Below are 21,994 nucleotides of genomic sequence, written 5' to 3' on the forward strand. Positions count from 1 at the left end.
AAAATCACGATATTTTATCGACATATATTAAAACGGAAGAGACTGACAATGTTATTACATTATCAATATGCATGATCAAAATAACGTCCATTATACCATAATAGATTTTTTGCAATGGGCAGAAACAATGCAGTCATCGTTGAAACTCGTGGGTATTGTTTTCTAATACCAATTGCGCGCACATGTGACTGAAACGGCATTGCTGGCACACTGTAAATCGTATCTAAAACGATTCCCCTTAAAAAATTGCTTTCCAAAAATACATATTCCCTTTTTTCTTTTCAACTAAAACGATTCATTATCAAGAGAGGCAAAGTTCAAAGTTGCAGCGATATCAGACGATACGTAAATACGTAGATAAAAATTTATTTCGCATTACAAACTAATCGTATAAATCCATGAGTGAACAATGCTATATACACAGACGCTTTCAGTCATAGTCGCGTGTCGCAATGCTGTTACTAGTTGTGAATCAGCTCATCGTTGAAACGACAAGAGCGACAATTCGTGAATCGCGGGATTATTCTTCCTTTGAAAATGTTGTTCTTAAGCCGCGAGGTGGCTCCTGGCTACTATTTAAACCTTCACCTGATAATCAAAACTACGTTTGGACACGCGCGCACACGATTGCATTTCGGGATCTTTATATCATCTGTTATATCATCAGAAATGAAATGAAATGAAATTTGTCTGTCTCTCGTGATACTCCTGTTCGGCTTCTTCTATTTGCTTTAACTAAAGGCGCGAACACGTTGGTTGTTGTGTTCGCGTGTATGACTCTCACAACTGTCCCTCCGATCCAATTATGTAGGTACATGTAACACATATGTTGTCATGAATTTTTCGAGCGATGGGACTAGTAGCACTAGTAGCGTTACTCAATATATAATCACTGTACGACCTCGCTCGATTGCACTTCTCTCTCATACGACACACCGCATGTTTCGCTACTAAATCATTCTAAACTTCTACGTGAAATACACATTACAATTGTTATATTGTTATATGCATAATTACATTACCAAGCGCGAATCTAATTGTGTATTTATTTTGGTTGCATTATTAATTACGTTAATTACTAAAAACTGATTAAAGAATTTCAATAATAATTTTTCTACCCCAAAATTGAAAAGTTTGATCTTTTAGAACCGATCACGTTAAGTAACACTCATGGAATTTTTTCCCTTATTACGTCACATATCCAGCGTTCGGATGAGGTAGCATCTCTAAATAAACATATGTATAACTATTGCTATAACCGGTTTATCGTGTTATGTGATTTTCGATTGTGACGCTTAAGTAAGTCTTAGGAACGTTACTTAACTGTAAAAGGAATAAGTTCCTTAAAAATAAAGTCCTTGTTCCACAGCAACTCGAGTGAATGAGCTAAATCCCTGCACTCTTTTAGACTTTGGGTTAGCAGGCTGTCCATCTATACTTAAGCGTGCGCGCACATTGTGCTGCACGCGCGATGCATACATTTAAATGCTTATCCAAGGTTATTGCTTACTGACACATCGTCACCGCTGTTAATACATTACTTATAAAATAGCTACTTCTGCATCCTATAAAGTTTCTCATCTCTAATAATTACCAGATTAGATTTCCACATATTCTGAAACTCTCAATTATATTTAGATTATTACAATTTTTACAAAATATTCAAAATAAGTAATACTTGATTAACATATTCCCTAAATATGAGTTGTAGAAATAATCCAACAAATATATGTATTAGTTTTTGTGCATCGAATATTATGCAAGCGGAACAGTACGATTCCTTGCTACGTTGACCTCATTTCTCGGTTGACCTTAATATCATACAAGGTACTTGAAGTCGATCTATAGAATACCTTCGTTCTATCAAGTTTTTTGGAAGCTGTAATATATATATATAAGCATAGTGTACTTAGGAGTCATATAATTTTTCTTATATCAAAAATGATAATTCGCATTCGTAAATATGTTTTTATTTTGACCACAATTACAAATTCAATTATTTTATATTCTACCGCTTAAAAGTGAATGGCTTAGACTATATGCTTATAGCACAATCAAGTGTGTAATTTATTATAAGAAGTATTAAAACATTTAACAATATCAGCGAAGATGTTTGTTTACTTCTATTCGTGACTTATTATTAATTTTATTATTAAAATTTTTTAATATGTTTTCCACAACACACATGGACACTAGTTTGATTAATGTAGTCCAAGATGATGCAGTTCAAGAAAAATATAACCTTGTTCTGAGTTTCAGATATCGGACCTATTATCTTTGGATGATTATTTAATTACATAACTTGACTCGATATCTTGATAATTATATGTCTTGCGATAAAAATGTTGAAGTATTTTGTGAGTTTGCGCAGCTATTGTGTGCATGTACTTCGTAATGGATAACAGTGTTGCTGAAATACAAGTGAAGGTTTATTTTTTTGCCAAAGCAAGAGAGTTAACGGGGGAAAAAGAATGTTACATTACCGTTCCTCAAAAATTATCATACGTTGACTTATTAGATAAAATAATAAGCCAATTTAAATTAGAAAGCATTCGCGATACATCAATCTTAGCAGTGAACGAAGAATTTGTTGCTTCAGATACAACACTAGTACTTTCGGAAAAAGACGAAGTTGCTGTTATTCCACCACTTAGTGGAGGTTTGTCTTGTTTCTAATATGAATATTTTAATCAGCTAATACGTCATTATGAATTAATAATAAAATGTCTTACAATATGAATGCGGTATTTTTAGGTTAGAATGAGTACTGCAAAAGATATCGTCAAATTGCAACAAGAAGAGTTAAATGTTGGACACATAATTGATTTAGTAACAGCTCCTAATTGTGGGGCTGTATCAAGTTTTGTTGGCATTACTCGTGACAATTTTGATAATAAGAAGGTATTTATCCATTGAAATTGTAATTACAAATGTAAAGATATGTTTACTCATATACTTATGATTTCAAGGTTTTAAGATTGGAGTATGAAGCATACGAACCAATGGCTTTAAAAGAAATGAAAAACATATGTTCAAAAATTCGTTCTCAATGGAATGTTTATCATATTGCTATATATCATCGTCTAGGGGAGGTACCAGTATCCAAAGCAAGCGTAGTAATTGCTATTTCTTCTCCTCATAGGGAAGAATCATTAAAAGCTATTGAATATGCTATTAATTCATTGAAAGCATCAGTTCCAATTTGGAAGAAAGAGGTCTATGATACTCAAGAAGTTCAATGGAAAGAAAATAAGGAGTGTACCTGGTCAAATAGTAAATAATATTTTTATACGATACCTTAATTTTATAGAAAGACAGAGAATTGTAACATATAGAAATCATTGAGTACAATTACATAATTTTACGAAATTTTTAATGTATCTATTCAGTTATATAAAATTAATATATATTATATTCATGTAATATATTGTAGAATGGTAAAAAATTTGAAAAAGATTTTATAGTAAATATATGTGAATATTAACAAATCGTTAATCATAGTTTTATGATTTTACAACCATTAACCCATTTTGTGACTGTTTTTTGTGTAGTTCATGATATGATTGACGTAGAAGAATCAGAAAATATTACAGTAGTAAATGACACAGTAGAAACTGTAATAGAATATGATGGCGAAGAAGTAGAAAAAGAAGAGGATGATGTAATAATTGATCCAAATCTTGTTCAGATTCGTGCTACCCCAGCTGAACTGAATCACAGAATATCATCTTTCATTGAAAGAAAACGTCAACAAGTAAACATTGTTAATGTACAAGAATTTTGTTGTCAAAGGTTAGTCAATAAGACATTCACGAAAAAACACGTAATAGTAAGCGATTTACGATAGTTGTAATTTAATGATAATATATTGTAGGGATCAAAATGATGAGAATGATAATTCATGTGCGAGAGTAGATGCCATTCTTATTAGGAGAAAAGATTCTAAAAGTCATGTTAAAGGTAGATCAAGGTAGTAATGTACTCATAAATGATGAAATATTTAAACATAAATTTTTATAGTACATAGAGTACTCAATGCATGGGGACCTCAAACAGTCGATCAACATGCTTTACATAAAGCTACGATGTCGGGATCGACCCAAACAAATAATAATTACTCGTCCGTATTGGATGAAAGAATCTCAACCACTGAAAAAATTCTTGGAATAAATCGACCTGTTCCTAAAGATGTATATGAAAGACTCAAAAGTATCGAAGATCGAATATTATACTTAGAAGGCATATCTCCCGAATACAAGGATCTTTGGGTAAAAGTTTAATGAAATATTATTAAATTCGATTTAACGTTCAGTGTTATTGATTCTCCAACATTAATTATCGTTTGCAGAAAGCAGAAGATATGAACAACCTCAAAGGAACATTTAAACCAGTCAGGAAAAGGGTAAGTGATATCTTTTAAGTCATATAATTTAATTTCCAAAAACTACTCATTATAAAAAAAACATTTCAGACATATTCTATGGCAGAACTTGATTCTAAACTGCATGAATTAGAAGACAAATATGCCAAAAGAGCGAAATGATCTCTCATAAAAAATTATTGAAGACTGACCACTTATTTATACGTAGCTAGATTTTTCAAAATAAATAATATTTCATAAGCATAGAAAATTTGTAGTAATTTCATTTTCATTGTTATGATATAGCAAATGACCAATATTAATTAATATTATAGATCATTACATTTTCGCCATTACATTGTATACCAAAATTCTATGTTCAATTCTTAAGTACAGGCAGGTCGAAAGGCGGGGCTACACTTTTCGATCAGGTAGAAACTTCTGTTCGAGCATGTACTTACATTAGTTCGTGTTTCGGTTGATAGAGGCAGTCTTCATCGTGCTGCCATACGGTATGGCTGCGGTTTGTCGAAGTTTTCTCTTTATCCCGATATAATTTGAAGTGAATCGTTGATAGTAATGTGTTATACATACAGAAGTTCATCGAAAAGTAGCCGTCCTTACGAATGCTAGTGAGTACTGTCATACAATATTTTTAAATACACGTATCTTATAATGTTTGTCGAGCACGCGGACAGCACGTCGTCTGCCAGGGTGACAAGCATCCTTTTTCCTCTCAGCTGAGTTTATGGACCATTGGTCGGTTTTATATTTTTTGTTTTCGTCCGATCCTGTTTATTTTGACATAAGTCTTTCTTCGTTTCGTATCATTACATATTGTTAAGTCGACCGACGGTATTAAATCGAACAAATCGCAAATAGGATAGCGAGCGTTCTTAGTTTTCAATGAATTTTTGGTTTTTGGCCATCTTGGGGATTTTTGGAGCTGCAGAATAATTCTTCACCTTACTATATGCAATGTCGACATTAAACATTACGATATGTAATGTTTAAATTTCAAACAACGATACTCGCTTCTTTCCTTTTCCCTGTTCGAAAGTATCGTTTATTTTTACGCCGATCTATTTTCGTCCTATCACATGGGTTTCTTTTAATAATTTTCGTAAATTTTGTCGAAATAAGACGATACATTTCTACCTGGAACTTTGAAGTTATTAACGATCATACTGTAAATAAATTATAGTCTATTTACTTCTGAAACAAATAACTAGATTTTTGAAACATAGCAATAACGTTGAATTATTAAATGGTGGAAATAAATCAAACGCATTTATCAAATTCGAGGGTCTTGTATAAAAGAAGGAAATATACATGAAAATATTTCTAAACTATCATACATCAAATAAATATAAACTCAAATCTCGATTCGAAGAAAAATCTTTTCCCAAGACAGTGACGCATCGAGTCTTTATATCCGTACTTTGTTTGACGTGCTTTTAAATCCGTAGTGCGCGTGCCGTTTCTATCGTGTTGCATTAATAGCGTAAGAAATATGATTAAGATGAGATGTACACACTGGCAACAGTCCTATCTTGAATCGCTAGTGTGCAATAGTTAAAAGAGAAAATCGTGTCGGCGTCGTAACCAGAACAGAAAGAACATAATTCGGAATGGTGAAACTCCGTATTACCGAGGCAACGTTACTAATGTTCCATCACGTTCTTTTCCCTCTTTTTGGTTGTCAGAAAACGACTGACACAATTCAGTGTATCCGAGAAGGTTCGCCGCGAGGAAACCCTTCGCGAAACCGCCGTCAGTTACGTTTGCAACCGATTGAAACGACAAACGCGTGTCGAGTTAGGCGTCTGACGCTGATTGTTAGCGAATCTTGACGAATATTCGCCGTTAGAGGATAGGCTAATCTCTGTTCGTGCAGTTAAGCGATTGTAATTGAAGCGAAACGTCGCGAAACGATCGTTTGCGCGCAACAAGGTTTTATTTCGCTTGTTATTTGTGTAACTGCGAATTGATGGAAATCATGTTGCATGAAAGAGATCCGTTCTGCCGCATATCGATAACAATTGAAGGGATTGTTGCAATTATAGAAGGCAGCTTCATTCTCCAGTAATTTCAGTAAACCAATAAAACCAACTTGAAATCAATAAAAATCAAATCACTTTTTTAAACGCGCTACGTAATTCGTGGTTTGTCTAATATTTCTAGTAATAAATTTCTGCATTTTCGGATGCAAAATGTATTGTATATTTTACCTTTCTTTCTATTCCAATAAATAAAATTTAGATATTACAGCTTCCTTCTTTGTTGCCGTAAATCCTTTAATTCTTTCGTATCTTAAACTTAAGAAATTCGACAGCGATAGAAAGAGATAATTGAAAATGACCCAAAAAATACGGAAGTCGACGACGATATCGATAACGCGACAATTATTTTTTCGCGTTGATTTCATCGCTAAAGGATGGAAAAGGGAAGGGAATGAAATTCTTAGAGAGAGGCAGAGGGCGAGAGTTTTAAAAAGTTTCATTGCATTACGAAATCGTATTACAACTGCTAGTCGATTGTCCTACAAAGATTTTTATTGCGCAAAAAGTTGAATGCCGAAACCGTTTGCATTTCTATATCAAATCGAAAGGAAACAATTGCCGTAGCTTTTAAACGATTTACTCGTAGACGGAAGACAATGGAAAATTTCCGTTACTTTGACGTATACCACTGCAGGTAGTTGTTCTGCCAAGATTTCGCAATGACAAAAGTAAATTGGCTTGAAGCAGCACGGCACCTCGTTTACCTTTACCTTAAATACTTAAGGGAACCCGGTTTACCGTGTCTTTCTTCCTCAGTTAAACACCTCTAGGTACGTCGTTTCTTTCATATCCTTGTAAATTTCCAAAGCGTACATGAAGAATTCTTCGTAGAATTCAAGATATATCTGTATTCTATGCATGTATTTTATGTATATAAGGTTTAACGATGCTGACGTACGGATGGTATATAGTTTTCTGGAGGATGATTTGTTGTCGCTTATTGGGCCAAGACGATGCCGTTTTAAGCGCATTTTAACGAGTAGGCCGATAGCATGCAGAGTTTTTCGTTTATATAGAGAGCGGCTATTCTATAGGGTAATAGGGAGCATGATTTCTCTTAATCATGGCTTGCGAGAACGTACAAGTGGCGTAACGCGTTCCACCTAGTTGATGTAAACTGAATTTCAATAAACGTAGCTAGCATAGAAACAGAAGGCATAACGAGCAGTTTGGAACGATTAGAGATTTCTTTTTGGCACTGATTCTCTGATGCGAAAGACTAGAGAACGAGAGAGAAAGAGGGTTCACTTTTATTTTTCCTTTCGTCGCGATAAGTTGATTTACTTTTTCTTCCATTTCCACGCGAACCCGTTCCACACTTGCAATTAGATATGATCCAGCGAGGATAATGAGAAGAAAGTTACTTCCGAGATGGTTATCGCACGAACATGGAGATATATGTAGATATATGTAGTCGTTTTCTGTTCGTGCTAATTTTGCTAATTTAATTCGTTCGTTTCGTGTATATCATCCAGGGATATTGTCTCGGAAGACGCGAGGCTGATTTAGTTCCGCTCTTTATGAATTTCTTAGATTCGTCGTCTAAATACGTAACTAGCGTTCGATGTCGCAAAAAGTACACGATTTATCTGCACAAATTTATTCGCCACAAGTTGATTAGCGTGGTAATCTCTGATATATCGAAAACAACGATTTTGCTTCCATACTTTGGAAAGTATGGAATTATTCCGATGGCTATTTCGATTTCTGTAATTTAATCGTGTAGATATATCTGACACGGCACACCGACACGATCAATTCCGATATGGACCTTGGTCCGTTTCTTTCTACGTCTGTGTATGTTCGAGCGGTATGTCTGCGAAATAATTTTTATCAAACGATCGATACGATCGTGTTTGTGATTCAAGGTATCCGTAGAGGAATAATTCATGTAAGAAACGCGAAAGAAAGGGAAGAATGCACGTCATGATCGTGTGACGTCGGATACGCATGGCGAGGCAGTGTCAGAAATTCGGTCGGTTAATTACGAAAAACGACGGTACGTACCTTGGTAACATACACTACTACACAGAAGAACTTCGTAGGTCGTTAGACTTAAAAATATCAGGTATCACCGTTGGCATAAAAAGCAGAAAACACTTGGTCTGCGAGGGAAAAAAAGGACAACATTCTCTTCCAATTCAAACACGTTCGTACAAACACGTTCCAACTACGACTCTGCGAGTTCTAAACATCGTTTCAATAGCTACGCAAGGTGAACAAAGCTGTTGGCAAAATGACGTTTTTATTCGAAGAACTGCGTTCTCCTTCTATTTATAGAAGCTTTTCGCCGACTGATAAGTTAATCCTCTGTGTACCTATAACGAGAGAAGGCTTTTCAAATCGATCAAATTTCAATCCCTGTGTCACGTAAGAGACACAAGAAATCACGAAATTGACAGTTCACCGGTGATCTCCTCGCGTCGTAGTTCGAACGTTTCGTAAATAAAATAAAGAATCGAACTGTAAACATAGTAATAAAATTTATTGTACGAATACGGTAAAGTAACGGTTCATAGTGTTATAACAGAGAATGTCGAGACCTAATTTTAGAAAGGTTTATGTACTATAGGTTTGAGTCCTGTGACGGGGATGTCGCTAGGGCCTAGGTCAGAGATGGTCATGCTGTTATTGTTTTCTGACACTGGACTCTCTTTATTGTTGTTTCGATGGTCTGCGAGATGTTCGTTAGACCCCTTGGTTTTTCCATTGTTTATGGGTCGGTGACACCTACGTTCCTCTTCGCCTGCCTAACGCAGGTCATCGATGAAGGATAATCACGTTACAAGGATACTTTCGAATACCTGCTTCTCCTCGATCGACGAGCTAAAAATCAGTGTAAATTAAAAAAATAGTGATTTCTATCGGAAACTTGCATCCTTAATTAATTCATATGTAACTTTGTCCTCTGTCACGATGTGTCTTCGTGACTCGAAAAGGTACACCTAAGTTGCTACAACACTCGAGTCAGAACGCAATGATTTCTAAAGTATAATAAATTGCAGTAGTCTTGTACCGCTAGCGATTCACAGCTTTTCGATTGCTTTAGCAAAATTCATATAGAGGGGAACGGTACAGGCTGTACAGTTAATTGTCCAGCGTGAAAAGCATAGTTTTACGATGTGCCCGGTGATTTAACGAAACAGGGGGGTACCGTTGGTTACTTCCGGACCAGTCGATGGCCGAAACAGTAAGGAGTCGGCCGGCAAAGGCCGTTTACACGGTTCCCGGTTTGCAAGCTACTCTGTTATTCGACCAAGGAGCCATCGGAAATACCTGTTGGCGGTCTCGTGAATGAGTGGGAGGATTATGTCTATATCGTGCGACTTGCCGTGATCACGAGCACCGCGCTCAGGATGCATCGCATTTGCATAGATAACCCGTAAGCTTGAAACCGACTACCTGTGTGCCGTCTTGCGATCGTGATACTCCTCTATTTCGCGTGTGATCGATAGTGTGCTGTTCGAAGTGGTGTTGTGAAAGGTGCCGATCAAACGTATCAAGGTAGGAACACTTTCTTCTTCTGTTGATTTTCACGCTTTGCCAGTCGGCTAATTGATTTGTCAGATAGATTACTCGCAGAGCAAATAGGAAGCAACTCTTCGATATCTTCTTTTATTGGAAGGTAATTATCGCGTGAACGACGCGATGAAAGCTTCGATATTGAATCGTCAATTGCTTTTTCTTACGCTTGCGTTTTCTCTCTCCTTTATACACGGCGAGATCCAGTCATTTTCGCAATCGATCCATTAATGCTACGATGAAAGCGATTCTGTTAGATAATATTTTATGATTTTTGCTGCACTGTTCATATTTGTTCTTTCGAATGCGTGGCTTTTGAGGACTAGTCGAGCCATTCGGAAGACGCATCGATCGACTGCATAAACGAGAAGCGGGAAAAAGGGTGATATCGCAAACACTGTTTTTTAAATTCACCTGGCAATTTGGAATTATCCAGCGGGCAAAGTCACGCGACTAAATAATTTGTTCTTTTCTTTTTTTCTTTTGACAATCCAGTATTATTCGCGTACTTACGTATTAATGAATTCTTTCAAGAGATGGCTTCTAAGGCAGTCAACTGATAGCAGTGGAAAAATTGAATCGATACGTTGAACATAAAGCTGGAACAAAGGGAAGATGACAAAGGAAAGAAGCTATTGAAAAATATTATAAAAAATGCCAGGCATCTAGATTTTATCGTCGCAAATAATAATCGACGGATTGGCCAATGCATAGTAGCTTTGACAAAAAGCGTCAAAGGCTTCGATTGCTCCTATCTATACCGAGCCATAGGAAATCGATGATTCACATAATAGTAGTTCGAAATTACGACAGAATCGCGGCTGGTTAGATCGTAAGTTCTTTACAACGAGCCCTGCCTTCCAATCCAGAATCGTCGCCACTTTTACAGGAACATATCGTGCCGGAAATGATTGCCAGTTCGATCCTTGGAAATCGTGGAACCGATCGTTCCGGCTGGCTAGCCATCTTTAAAGAACCTGATCCAATTGATCAGCCTGTAAAACGTCGATTTAATACTAGCGCGGCACGACATTCACTGATTTGATTAATGTTGCTTCCCGCAAGCATCTGCAGCTCGACCAACCAATGCCCACAGCTAATCCTTCCTCGCCTACTACATTTTAGATGTAATTACATCCACTCAATGAAGATTCTGTTTCAAAGAATGATCAGTGAATCGCGTAATCGCTTTTACTATAATTCCATCTCGTTACGTGATTCGAAGGAATACTTTTTTTTTTTATTCACGTATCGTATCCTAGTTAGGTATCGCGTGTTTCACTTTTTCATACAACGATCTCGTTGCGCTTCGATTGAAAAAGCAAACAATCGTCGAATTTCAATAGCCAGGCTATAAACAAGCTTCTCAGTTTGCCAAATAGGCCAGCTTCTACGTACGTAAGATACAACGAGCTTGTGTGTAACAAAATCGGTCGAAGTTTCCACGCTGCGAGTGCTTGGATAAGCAGATCGACAGAAATTTGGGAAAATCTCCGGCTTTGGGAATCTCAGCCAGCAACTTGTAATTCCCAGGAGAATCAATGATATTATTAATATGAAATGTCTGGCGAAATATCAATAGAAGTCGTAGTTTGATATTTGAACCCGTTCGAGGTACCAAAATATCGGGTTGCTCGGAAAGTTCGTTTCGATTTTTGAGGAATTTGGTCGACGCGAGAGATCAGGTTGAAAAGTTTCTCACCGAAAAACCTGAAAGGTTTTGCAAGCATGGAATATTCAAGTTGCGTGAAAGATGGGGAAATCTTGTGCAACAAAATGGCACCTATATGACTCAGTAAACGAATGGAAATATAAATCGGAACGAACTTTCCGGGCGACCCAATAGTCCTACGAGATTCCACGATTACAAACGTATTTTTATTATCACGTATTAGCCTTTAAAAATCAGCTTAGTCGCGCGATAAGCGTTTTATTGCGAGTAACTACGACGAATATTTGTATCCTTCGTATTTGCAATTAAAACGCATCTTGTCAAAGGTAGGCGTCCGGATACTTTTGAACGGTAGTGTACACGTATCTTCGCGAAAGTTACCTTGGGACGTAGTCCCGTTAATTTCGAAAGGGTTAATTCCAGATGTCGTTATATGGCGAAGGTTACCGTATCTCGGCGCGGCTTACTTTTTCTCCAGTTGAACCGACAAGCTTTCGACGAGCAGCCAAGGCGCACTGCAGACCTGGCAAACGGCGAAACCGAAAGGCTATGCTGCAAAAATATGCAAAACTCGTTTTTTCTTTTCGCATAATTCAGAAAAATGACGTAGATTTTCTACTAATGTCAAACGCAAGCTCGACTTTGCACGTTCATTTCGACTCGTACGTTGGACAGGCGTGCCTGCCCTCGGTGTTATCGCGTTCATTACCAAGTAAAGTACGAACTCGCACCTTGCAATTTAATTACTCGCTAATTGCGTCACTCGTCCAACGTTTAAACACGCGTTACCCATTTTCCTTCGGGAAGGTACATTTTTGGGTCACGCCTTTATCGATTCGAATGTTGGAAAGTGCGCTACGCTCGACCTACACTTCCTCCCTTATTTACTTTATCCCAAAAGGTGGCACTGCGGATCTTGGCCGATCCGAATTTATTGGAGCGCAAGGACCTTCGAATGAAAAAGACCGTCAGATTAACGGGGTATGTATTATACAGAGATTCCTACCATAGGTCGAGTAGAGATAGGATATTCAAAGTACGGAACATAATAAATAACCTCAAGGATACAGCAGGCTTCGAAAGGTCTGGCTTAAAATTTGCACATAAGCTCGATGAATGGAAAGAAGAAAAGGTTCGAATAAACGTATCTTCGAAGGCACATCTTTATTGTGACATAATTTAACTTAATACTAGCACACTTTAATTGTTGTATGGGCAAACGAGAATTAGTACCTTAGTACGAAAAAGGAGCAGTAATTAATCGTATCACGATCATTCGAAGCGATATAGAGATCCGTTATCGATGACTATTGATATGATACACGGTAATATCGCATTCTGGCAGTCTCGTATCAACTACCGTACGAGGAAAGATACGTACACGCGTGTACAATAGCCGCACCATACACGCGTACGTCGTATTATCTATTGTAAACTTTCGTGGCTTATTTTATCATTTAATAAATATAAGAGCGGCGGATTAGAATTTCTAATTGACTGTTAGCGTGTTTCGTGATAATTCGAATTTTCACGTTCGTTTCGCCAACTGGATCTTCTTTTTGGTGCGAAACGAAACGGAGGATTCCGCGTGCTCCGACTTACGTAAACATCGGCTGTTCATAACTGTTCGCGGCTCGTTAACGATTTCGATGCGTGCACGGTTGCGTGAATAGCCGGAGAAAAGTCAAGGAAAGTCGTATGCGTTTTAACGAACGAAACCACTTCCTGATCCGCGATCCTCTGTATGCGAACAATACGCGTGCCATTCGCGTTCCCGTGTGCACGCCGGAAATCGAAAACAAGCCCAATCGATACGTCTGCCTTTTCTTTGTTCTCGTTTCTGAATGCGAGGTAAGCGTCAACGGCAAGTGCGAGGCGGGTTAAGACTCAACCGCAGTTCATTTAGCTGGTCAGTTGTTACGTGCTTTTCCTCGGAATATACCGCGTTTCACAATGAGACCAATCTATTGCGCAGAATCGTACGAAAATAATTTTACGCTACGAGCTTTTCCTTTTTTTCTCTCTTTCAACAAGGCACTCGGCCCTCTCGCTTCCCTCCGGACCGTTTGCCCATTCAAGAGGATATTTTACACTAGAATCACGAATAAGCTAAATTGACTAGTATCGGATTTTTTGATACCTCGCAATTACTAATAATAAGCGAGTTATTTTTGGTAATACAATATTAACGTTTACTTTTACTGAGACAGAGATATAGCTAAGCGTTCTTATTAAATTGGACGTAGAATCGAGCAACAGAAGTGCGGTGTAACCTATATACATAGTTTGTCGTTTACCAATTCACTAATATCGTTACTTAGCAAATTACAGAGCAAGACGACCGTAGTTCAATGGAAATTAAATTAAGAAAGAAACCAGAAAATTAACTTTCACCCAGATACAGGATATGGAAACAAAAATATTCAAAAGAATTCTTGTTTCACGAATCATTCTCTCGCTCGAGGAAACAAAAAATCGTATAATAATGGGACATTTAATCGTTCGTTGCCGTAAATTGAGTTTACAAAAATAGCTCGGCTGGTTGCCGTTAATAAACGGAAGTCTACGTTCACGGTCGTTATTGTTAAGAAATTGCTACCCGCAGGAGCCGCGTGTTTCCTAGCTCGCGTCGTGAAAACGTGCCGGAACATCCGCAAATTACCTGTAAAATATTATTGTCGAACGCGCGAACACTCGTCCGATAAACCGTGACTATTAACGGACATGCTAGCTGGCTCTATGCAAATGATTATAGAACAGGAAGCGTCCGGGTCGACGAACCAAGATCGCCAACATTTTAGCGGAACTTGTTATCCCGTTTGCGTAATGAAAATCGATCGACGAGATGGCCGTGGTCGATCGCGTGTCTCGCGAATTTCGCGAAAGTTTGATTTTAATTAGCCGTCGAAAATTGAGATTAACGACGCCCATTAATCGAGCTTCTCGCGCCGTTAACAATCCACTTAATTGAATAGACTCGGAACTATAGAAACACGCCTAAACGAGAACGGAATATTTTTTCCTTCGCTTGGGAGTCGCCGCTTGGGAGTCATTCATTCAGCAGGCAATCATTCGATCTGTCGAGATTTATTAGCGACGAGTTGTTCTTTCCCCGAGAGAAGCATCGTCGAGGGAGCTCTCTTCTTTTTTCGCGTGACACGTTCACCTGAATTTTTACTTTGCTTTCGTTGTAATTGGTTCGAATTAAGCGGGTCGTGTTATTATTGACAAAACGTCTAGCCCGTCATTCAGAACTCATTAGCCTCGTATTACCGCCCCAGGCTTTCCATTTGATTTCCCGTTTAAAGCTCACGGAAGCTTGCACTCGTGTCGGCTAGCATTCGCGTACGGATCGACCCACATAGATCGCCTCGTGATTACTCTGCAGCTCTAGATCGTAAGAACGATTAAAGTGAAAGAAAATCTATAAAACAGAACACAAAAGTACATTTATGTACACATGTATTTGTACGATACAACGACGTGACGCTTATCATATTCGCTGCCGAATATCGCAAAATCACGTGTACGTATTCTCTCACTTTATCGTATCTTTATCGTTCCATTGTGTATCGTTGCTCGAACGTACGATTCATGGCACAGAACGATAGATTCGATCTAAAACTATTCTTGTTAGTCAGGTGTTTCTACGCTCGGTGATAGAGAGTTTATGAATCGATCGATTCGCGTCGCTCAGCAGGATGTCGTTGTGAAGATAGCTGATCAAAGCCGTGCAAACCCGATCCGCTCCTTTCGTGACAAAGTAGTACAAGGGCGCCCAACTTTTCGTGTTGATGTAGAACATGGAGGCGATTGTCAAGCGATCGGTCTCGCTGATCTGTTTCGCGAACTTGATGAACGTGTAGAATTGAGATTTCGTGGCTGGCGCGTAGACAGACCTCAGCTGCGGTCCCATGTTGCCCAGCAGTTGATAGAACTTCTGGCCGCGGAATCTGCTGCCTAGTATATTGATCGTGTGCAAATTACGGCACCTCTCCAGTATGCGGATCAGGTATCCCGAGCGTAGGTACAATTTCGACGTGGAACCTGCAGCAGAATATTTCTTTTACTCTATCATCGATTCAAAGATAGCGACGCTATCGCGATTTTGACAACCGGACGGATTATTTTTGTCGTAGCTCGCTCCATCGTACGATGTACAGTGAACATCATTAATCCTCAATTGGTACTGTTAGACCGTAATTGATCTATACGAGTTTAACTTATGTTAGCTGATCCAAATTCCTTTATTTTAATTTGGATTCTGTATTTTATACGATGGAAGCTATTTGTAGAACTCTCGTAAAATCGTAAAATAAAGATGTTTTATTACCTATAGATAGACTTTTACCAACCTCCTTGGATAAAGTACTCCACTGTGCATTTTTTCTGCTAATTTTCTCGCGGAAGTTGTTCGTTCGTTCGTTTGTTCGTACGTCAGTATGGAGATGTATGCAAAACGAACTGGCTGTATTTTCGCACCCGGCATCGTTAACCATTAAAATTGAATGCAAATACTGTCGCGTTTATGTTGTTGCCTAGAAACTTATCGTCGCAGTATCGCAAATAAAATACGAGCGGTGTGGTGGTGGTGGTGGTGGTAGTGGATGGAATGTTGAAAGAAACTGATTGCGAAAAACGTGAATTGCATTCTGCATTGCTTCGCTCGTGAGAGGAATTCATGCAGATCTTCCGACAATGATGACTTCGAGTCAATCGCTCCTATTGATCGGGGGAATTTAACGCGCCTCAATGGAGGAAAAAATGGAAGAGAGTGTGATTTAAATGATAGTTTCGAGTTCGTTCTTTTTCCTGCACTGCAGGCGAATGCAACGGAACGTGTTCGGAATACTAATTGCGTCAAAGCCGTGGTAAACACGGTTGCCAGGTCAAACGGCGCATCCTATCCGTGAATCATACACGAGCACCCCGCAAATCGATAGAAATTTTCTGCCCCTTTGTGACTGCGTGGCGGCATTGTTGGCGCACGAAGACGTATAAAAAGGGCCAACGAAATGCACGACAAAAGAGGTATGAAAGCAAAGTTTCGCAGAGAGAAACGCGGCGAAAGAAGACCGAAGAAGTGATGCACCATTAGGAAATGGTAACAACAGAGGACCGCGTTCTGTTTCTTGTTTGACGAGTGGCCAAACTATTTTCTCTCTCTCCTTCATTCCATTTTACGTTCGTATATTTCTCTTTTATCATGTTTGCCGTTTTTTAGAACGGCGGACTCGGCATATTTGAAGAGAAACGAGAAGAAAAAAGAGGAAAAATCGAGAAGCAGGAAGACGAAAAGGGATAAAAAGCGAGGTAAAAAGATTTCAGTCGGGCAGAGTTTTTTGAACTCGAGCCAAAGGTTCTCTGTCTCTTCTCAGCTCTGTCAATACTAGACCACGTCGGAGGAAGAAAGGAGAAAGAAACTTAATTAGGAGAGAAAAGCTGACGACGATGCATAGACCGAATAGAACCTGTGCAATTAGAAATGTGCAGTTCCTCCAAGTTTTTGTTCGTCAGCGAGAGTTGCCGCAGGATCTCGTCGCAATCTGGTCTCACGCTTATGCTGAACTTCTTCAGCAGCGGCATCCTCTTCAGCTCCTTGATCACCTCGGCCGTGTCTTGTTCGTTGCTTGTCACCTAGGAATAAAGATAGAAATCTAAGAATAAAAAACAGAAATCGAACAAATGCTTCTTTCCATTCGTAGGTTTCTCTTAGTAGGACTCTCCGACTTTTAACCTTCTCGCGTTCCTTAAACTTCTTGTGTGTCCCACGCTTTTTAGGGATGAAGTGTCTAAAAATGGATAAGAAAATATCTGAAGGAATAGAAACGCGAATTTTTTTTTACCAAATCAGGATACTAAAGAATACATATCACACAATAGGGAACTATTGGAAATACAAGGAACCAATAACTGGGAAAGAAAATATATCACACAAAGAAGAAGAGTACAATCAAACAATAAAGAAGCAAGAAATATGCACATTGTGCAACAGGGACAAAGCATAAAACATAGAGCAAATATTATTAGAATGCCCTTTGTATGAACAGATAAGAGCAGTGCATTTATAGGAAAAAGAAACAGTGGAAGAGATATTGGCAGTACAAACTGAAGATGATGCCAGAAGACTATTTTACTGTGCACACAAGAAACAATGAAAATAAGAGCATTCTACAGAAATGAGTGAAATAAATTCAGGGGCATAGAATAACACTGGACACACGTTTGCTTACATACACATATAGTATCAAATAGATGCAAGTCTAAGTCATATAATATATGAGTTAACACAGATGGTTATTACTTCATAATATTTTTAATAAATACAAGAAGCAGGTATAGTAAATAAGCATTCTGCAGATAAATGTTCTATAACATACGTGTCCACTATTAGTTATATAAGCTAAGTGAACGTAAATTTAATAAAGTAAACGTAAGATTAAGCATATAGGTAAATGTAAACTCAATTAGCTGTATGAACTTAAGCTAATTAGTCTTTGAGGATAGGAAACAAATAAAAATAAGGTAGAAGAAAGTGTAAACCAGCCGGCAATACACAGCGTATAGGTTGACAAATTATAATAAATGATAACCTACGCTGCAATAAATAATACATACATATATACGTATAATTGCCTGGAGTACTAGCATGGAAAGAGACTAAGCTATCTAGAAGAGATCTACACTTTTACTTATTGCACTTTTATTTTTATGGTTAGATTATTCAGTTCCTCGTTATAGCGTTAACGCGGCCGTGTATATGTATATACCAGCGTAGCTTATATATTGCTGTGTTTAGAAAGGATTAGGTCGATTATCGTACCTCGTAAGTTCGCCATAGAAACGGGTCATAAGCGAGCCGGTTGAAGAGCACGGACACTTGACTAACGGCGTAAAGCTCCTTGCAGGAGAGATAGGAGAATATTTGCAGGATGATTTCGACCGGTAAGGATGCGATTCTTGCGATCGAAAACGATGTCGGAACCACAGTCTGCGCATCGTACTTGTTACCAATTCTGGCACGCTTCCTAATGGGCTCTGGAGTAATTGCAAGTTCGTCCATTCTCGTTGCGTTTCCATCTCTGGCATTGGTACGCGCGCGTGTTCTCACATTGTCTCTCGATAGGATGTCGTGAATAATTTCTCTGGGCTCGATGATCGATGGTTTTCGTTTATTGCTAATTTTTGCTACACGAGTGTTACCGCGTTAAAGATGTCGTGTGAAAAGACTAGAAATTTTGACATCTGTCAAATCCAGCCCGACGCTTTTGTTTTGTCCTCGTTGAACGATATTTGCTGTTCTTCGACACTTATCGAATTCTTTCTTTGCAAATATCACATTTCCTTTTTTCTCGCGTCCGTTGCACTTGCTACGCGACAAGTGAACTTTTGGCAACGAATCGACAAATCTTTTGGCTCTTCTTATTGCTGATGTTGCTTCTACATGATGAATCGGAAATTTCATGTAGTACATTTACCACCTTTCTATGGAATCTGAAGTTAGAGAGTCTGAAGATAAAGATTTAAAAAATTCAATTTAATTCGGGTTATAATCATTGAAATTTCATAATCATATCGATTTTGTCAAAAATAAGCAAATGCGGGGATGCTTTTATGTAAATGATCTCTGTTAATTTGAACGAAATAAACGAACCTGCATACGAATATAACCCCGCCCTCGTTGTTATGCATATCACAACGATCACGAAAATCATGATAGTGACTCATGCACCGGCCATTCCTCTGTCACCTGCTTTTCATTCCGGTTAATAGCAAGGGGTACCGTAACCACACGATAAATTCTGCTTTTTTCGGTAAGCACCTACGAGTACGTGCGTGCTTCTAATGGCTACATGTCATGCGTACGTAATGCACGAAACAAACGTGTACACTGTACACATTTGAAAAATATTTATTTTTACAATACTATTATCTTTTTTCTTTTTTGCTGCATTATTGAATCCTTATAGAGATTTTTAAAGCGAAGAAATGGAAAAAAAGTTGGAAATAACTAAAACTTGCTAAAAGAAAATAATTTAATATAGAGCGTCGTACAGAAGATTTTAAGAACAATTTCATTTTTTATCTCATTTACACTTTTTATCCGGCGTAATTACAACCGGTTTCGAAACGAGTTCAACGACTCGCAAACTCGAGATTCCTCAAGGTCGCGGTCGCATAATAAAGCGATTTTGAACGTTCTTGTATCATTCTGCTACAGACTGTTGAGAAGTAGAATGAAGAGAAGCAAAAAGGCGGGAGTTATTCAAAGAAACATCTCGGCTCGTTAAATAATAAACAAACTCGTTTATAAAACGGTGGACGTATTTTATATTCGAAGAAAGATCAATCGGACCGGTCGATGTGGCGTTCGACATTTCAGACATGTATGCGTCAATGCTATTTAGAATATCTTCGACGTGGTCTTCGAACACATGTTATTTCCGTGGCGTAATTACGAGAATAACATCCAAGTCATGCAACTTGCCAAATAGTCGCAACGTCGAATACGCTCGAGTCGTTTAGTTTTTAATTTTCTTTCATAGCGCACCTTGATCCGATTACCTATATAAACTTAGTAAGTCTGGCAAGATTCAAGGTGCAACCACGTCGCGGTTATATTTGTTGCCCATTAACATTCCAGCGGCAGAAGAGCAAAATGCAGGATAACGCAGCACTGAAAAATCGATCGTTTGTCTATAAGCACGTAACTATACACGGATCGATATAATATGCGTAATTCTTTATTAACTTGTCTACTGCCACGGTGGTTATAGGTGACGTACGTTACTAAATTTTCCAGAATGATAAAAAGAAACTAAATAGATTAACAAATTCTGAACAATGTGAATGACATGGATAACATTGTCAAGAAAAAAGCGCGCAAACATAATATCTATAATATCCTGTAGAATGTTATGCTGCAGCATATCTCAATCTGTTGTGACTTTCGGGGCAAAATATATAAAATTCGCGTGACAGCCTACATACTAAAGAACAATCTTTCACGTTGTCGCGTTAGGATCAGCCTGCACGAGCCTATTTCTTACGATAAGCTTATTTCTCTGATAAATCTTACAGAATAAGGTGAATAAACTATTTATACTTCTATGTGCACCATAGTCGCCCTTTCGACTCGTATGTCTATTTATTCCGCCGACTTATTGAATGTTAGCTAACGCCAGACCGTAAAAGTTTGTCCCGTTGGCTTTCGTACTCGTTTCAATGCAAGTTATCGACGTTTCTGTCAATACGCGGTGGTAACACGTTTGCAAATCCCCCTGAACGAAACAATGAGAAAACCGCGAACTATGGCTACGCTAGTGCTCTATCGTTAACGCTAAACACGTTATCTTTTTACATGTCACTAACGAGACTGACATTATCCGCTGCGACGCGTCCTCGAGAAAGTTATCTATTCAATTTTACCCTCGCTAAGTTTACGATTGAGAATGAAACAGATCGTTATTGTAACATTGCAGATAAATTATGCTATCTCAAATGAAGACCAATACCCCTGGAAAACTGGAAGGGAAACGACCGAAAGAATTAATGTCATCTTCCAGTCTTTCCGGCATGTCACAATTATCGAACAGCAGCGAGGAGACCTTGGAGCCTCTTGTACATAAGCCGCACAAATTGGAAACGATGGAAAGGTAAGTTACCTAAATGCTCAAATTTCGTTTTATTAAAAAAGACGTAAATTTTTTTCAAAACATCATGTATAATGATTAAATATCTTTAAATAAGAGCGAATTATTTTCGAATGAAATAAATAATTGTGAAAGAACGTACTAAAATATCCATTAATATAGTTTGCGGAAAATCAGATTGGAATATGACAAATTTCAAACGTATCGAAATATATATGTCGATCATATGTTTTCTTTTTTACCGACGTCCGATAACTTTGATGGCGCTGCATTGCAAGAATGAAATTTTTGCGAGTTCCGATATCCGCCCTTTCAAATATTTTGATTATCGCGCGCTAAATTTGCTAAACGGAGTACATTTGTTAAGTTACGCTGTGTGCAATAGCTTGTGAAATACTTTGCAGCACAACGAAAGACGCAATTCCGCAACACAACGAATGGTTATTAAGTGGACCAAGTGGTAACAAGTCTATTTTGCGTTTCAAGTGAGTAAAAAATCTCTTTATATTGCATTTTTTGTATATAATATGTAATATTTGTCGCAGAATATATAGTGTGTGTTATTTTTTATTATTCTTTAGATGCTCTGCATTAGCAAGTTCCCCGGAAGAACCACCCGCGAAGAAATTGCATATGACCTACAAAATTTTTCAAACGGACACTAAACTCATTAATCTCTTGCTGCAATCACACGGTTTAACAGAGGTAAGTAAAGATAATCGAA

The 21,994-nt window shown here is 38.1% G+C and overlaps 3 protein-coding genes across 8 annotated transcripts in view; 2 read left to right on the forward strand and 1 right to left on the reverse strand.

The window, feature by feature from the left end:
* The first annotated feature begins 2,520 nt into the window (after positions 1-2,520).
* Mocs2B (Molybdenum cofactor synthesis 2B) lies at positions 2,521-4,624 on the forward strand. Its single transcript, XM_069125657.1, has 8 exons — positions 2,521-2,659; positions 2,755-2,901; positions 2,970-3,273; positions 3,552-3,792; positions 3,875-3,960; positions 4,021-4,268; positions 4,349-4,402; positions 4,472-4,624. Exons 2-8 carry the CDS (start codon positions 2,761-2,763, stop codon positions 4,541-4,543), a joined length of 1,146 nt encoding a protein of 381 aa, XP_068981758.1. The 5' UTR covers positions 2,521-2,659; positions 2,755-2,760; the 3' UTR covers positions 4,544-4,624.
* Positions 4,625-4,833: 209 nt separating this feature from the next.
* The window catches only part of TTLL5 (Tubulin tyrosine ligase-like 5), a 36,067-nt gene continuing 18,906 nt past the window's right edge, over positions 4,834-21,994 (forward strand). For 2 of the 4 annotated variants that reach the window (XM_069125614.1, XM_069125617.1), the window contains exons 1-4: positions 4,834-4,992; positions 21,100-21,273; positions 21,675-21,755; positions 21,852-21,975. In XM_069125614.1, coding sequence (XP_068981715.1) covers positions 21,107-21,273; positions 21,675-21,755; positions 21,852-21,975 — 372 coding nt within the window. In that variant the 5' untranslated portion in view covers positions 4,834-4,992; positions 21,100-21,106. Of the gene's footprint in view, positions 4,993-16,841; positions 16,931-21,078; positions 21,274-21,674; positions 21,756-21,851; positions 21,976-21,994 lie in introns of all 4 variants that reach the window. The other 2 variants (XM_069125616.1, XM_069125615.1) reach the window with 2 other exon arrangements.
* Positions 12,749-19,059, reverse strand: LOC138186120 (uncharacterized). Of its 3 annotated transcripts, XM_069125669.1 has the most exons (3): positions 18,441-19,059; positions 17,089-17,254; positions 12,749-15,664 (listed from the first exon to the last, which is right to left on the reverse strand). In XM_069125669.1, exons 1-3 carry the CDS (start codon positions 18,678-18,680, stop codon positions 15,255-15,257), a joined length of 816 nt encoding a protein of 271 aa, XP_068981770.1. In that variant the 5' UTR covers positions 18,681-19,059; the 3' UTR covers positions 12,749-15,254. The 3 variants fall into 3 exon arrangements, 1 of the variants encoding a protein (XP_068981770.1); XR_011174806.1 differs by lacking the exons at positions 17,089-17,254; positions 18,441-19,059 and adding an exon at positions 15,951-16,495 and having other exon boundaries at positions 15,529-15,664; XR_011174807.1 differs by lacking the exons at positions 17,089-17,254; positions 18,441-19,059 and adding an exon at positions 15,973-16,495 and having other exon boundaries at positions 15,576-15,664.

The sequence above is a fragment of the Bombus flavifrons genome, chromosome 13 (assembly GCF_040668555.2).
Source record: "Bombus flavifrons isolate JBK064 chromosome 13, iyBomFlav1_principal, whole genome shotgun sequence".
Taxonomy (NCBI): domain Eukaryota; kingdom Metazoa; phylum Arthropoda; class Insecta; order Hymenoptera; family Apidae; genus Bombus; species Bombus flavifrons.

Coding starts and splice junctions, on each gene's coding strand:
- LOC138186120 (XM_069125669.1), bottom strand. CDS start 18,680: ATGGACGAACTTGCAATTACTCCAGAGCCCATTAGGAAGCGTGCCAGA. Junction 17,255..18,440: donor TTCTATGGCGAACTTACGAG/GTACGATAATCG, acceptor CTTTATTCCTAG/GTGACAAGCAACGAACAAGA. Junction 15,665..17,088: donor GCACATTTCTAATTGCACAG/GTTCTATTCGGT, acceptor ATTCTGCTGCAG/GTTCCACGTCGAAATTGTAC.
- Mocs2B (XM_069125657.1), top strand. CDS start 2,761: ATGAGTACTGCAAAAGATATCGTCAAATTGCAACAAGAAGAGTTAAAT. Junction 2,902..2,969: donor ACAATTTTGATAATAAGAAG/GTATTTATCCAT, acceptor TATGATTTCAAG/GTTTTAAGATTGGAGTATGA. Junction 4,269..4,348: donor CCGAATACAAGGATCTTTGG/GTAAAAGTTTAA, acceptor TATCGTTTGCAG/AAAGCAGAAGATATGAACAA.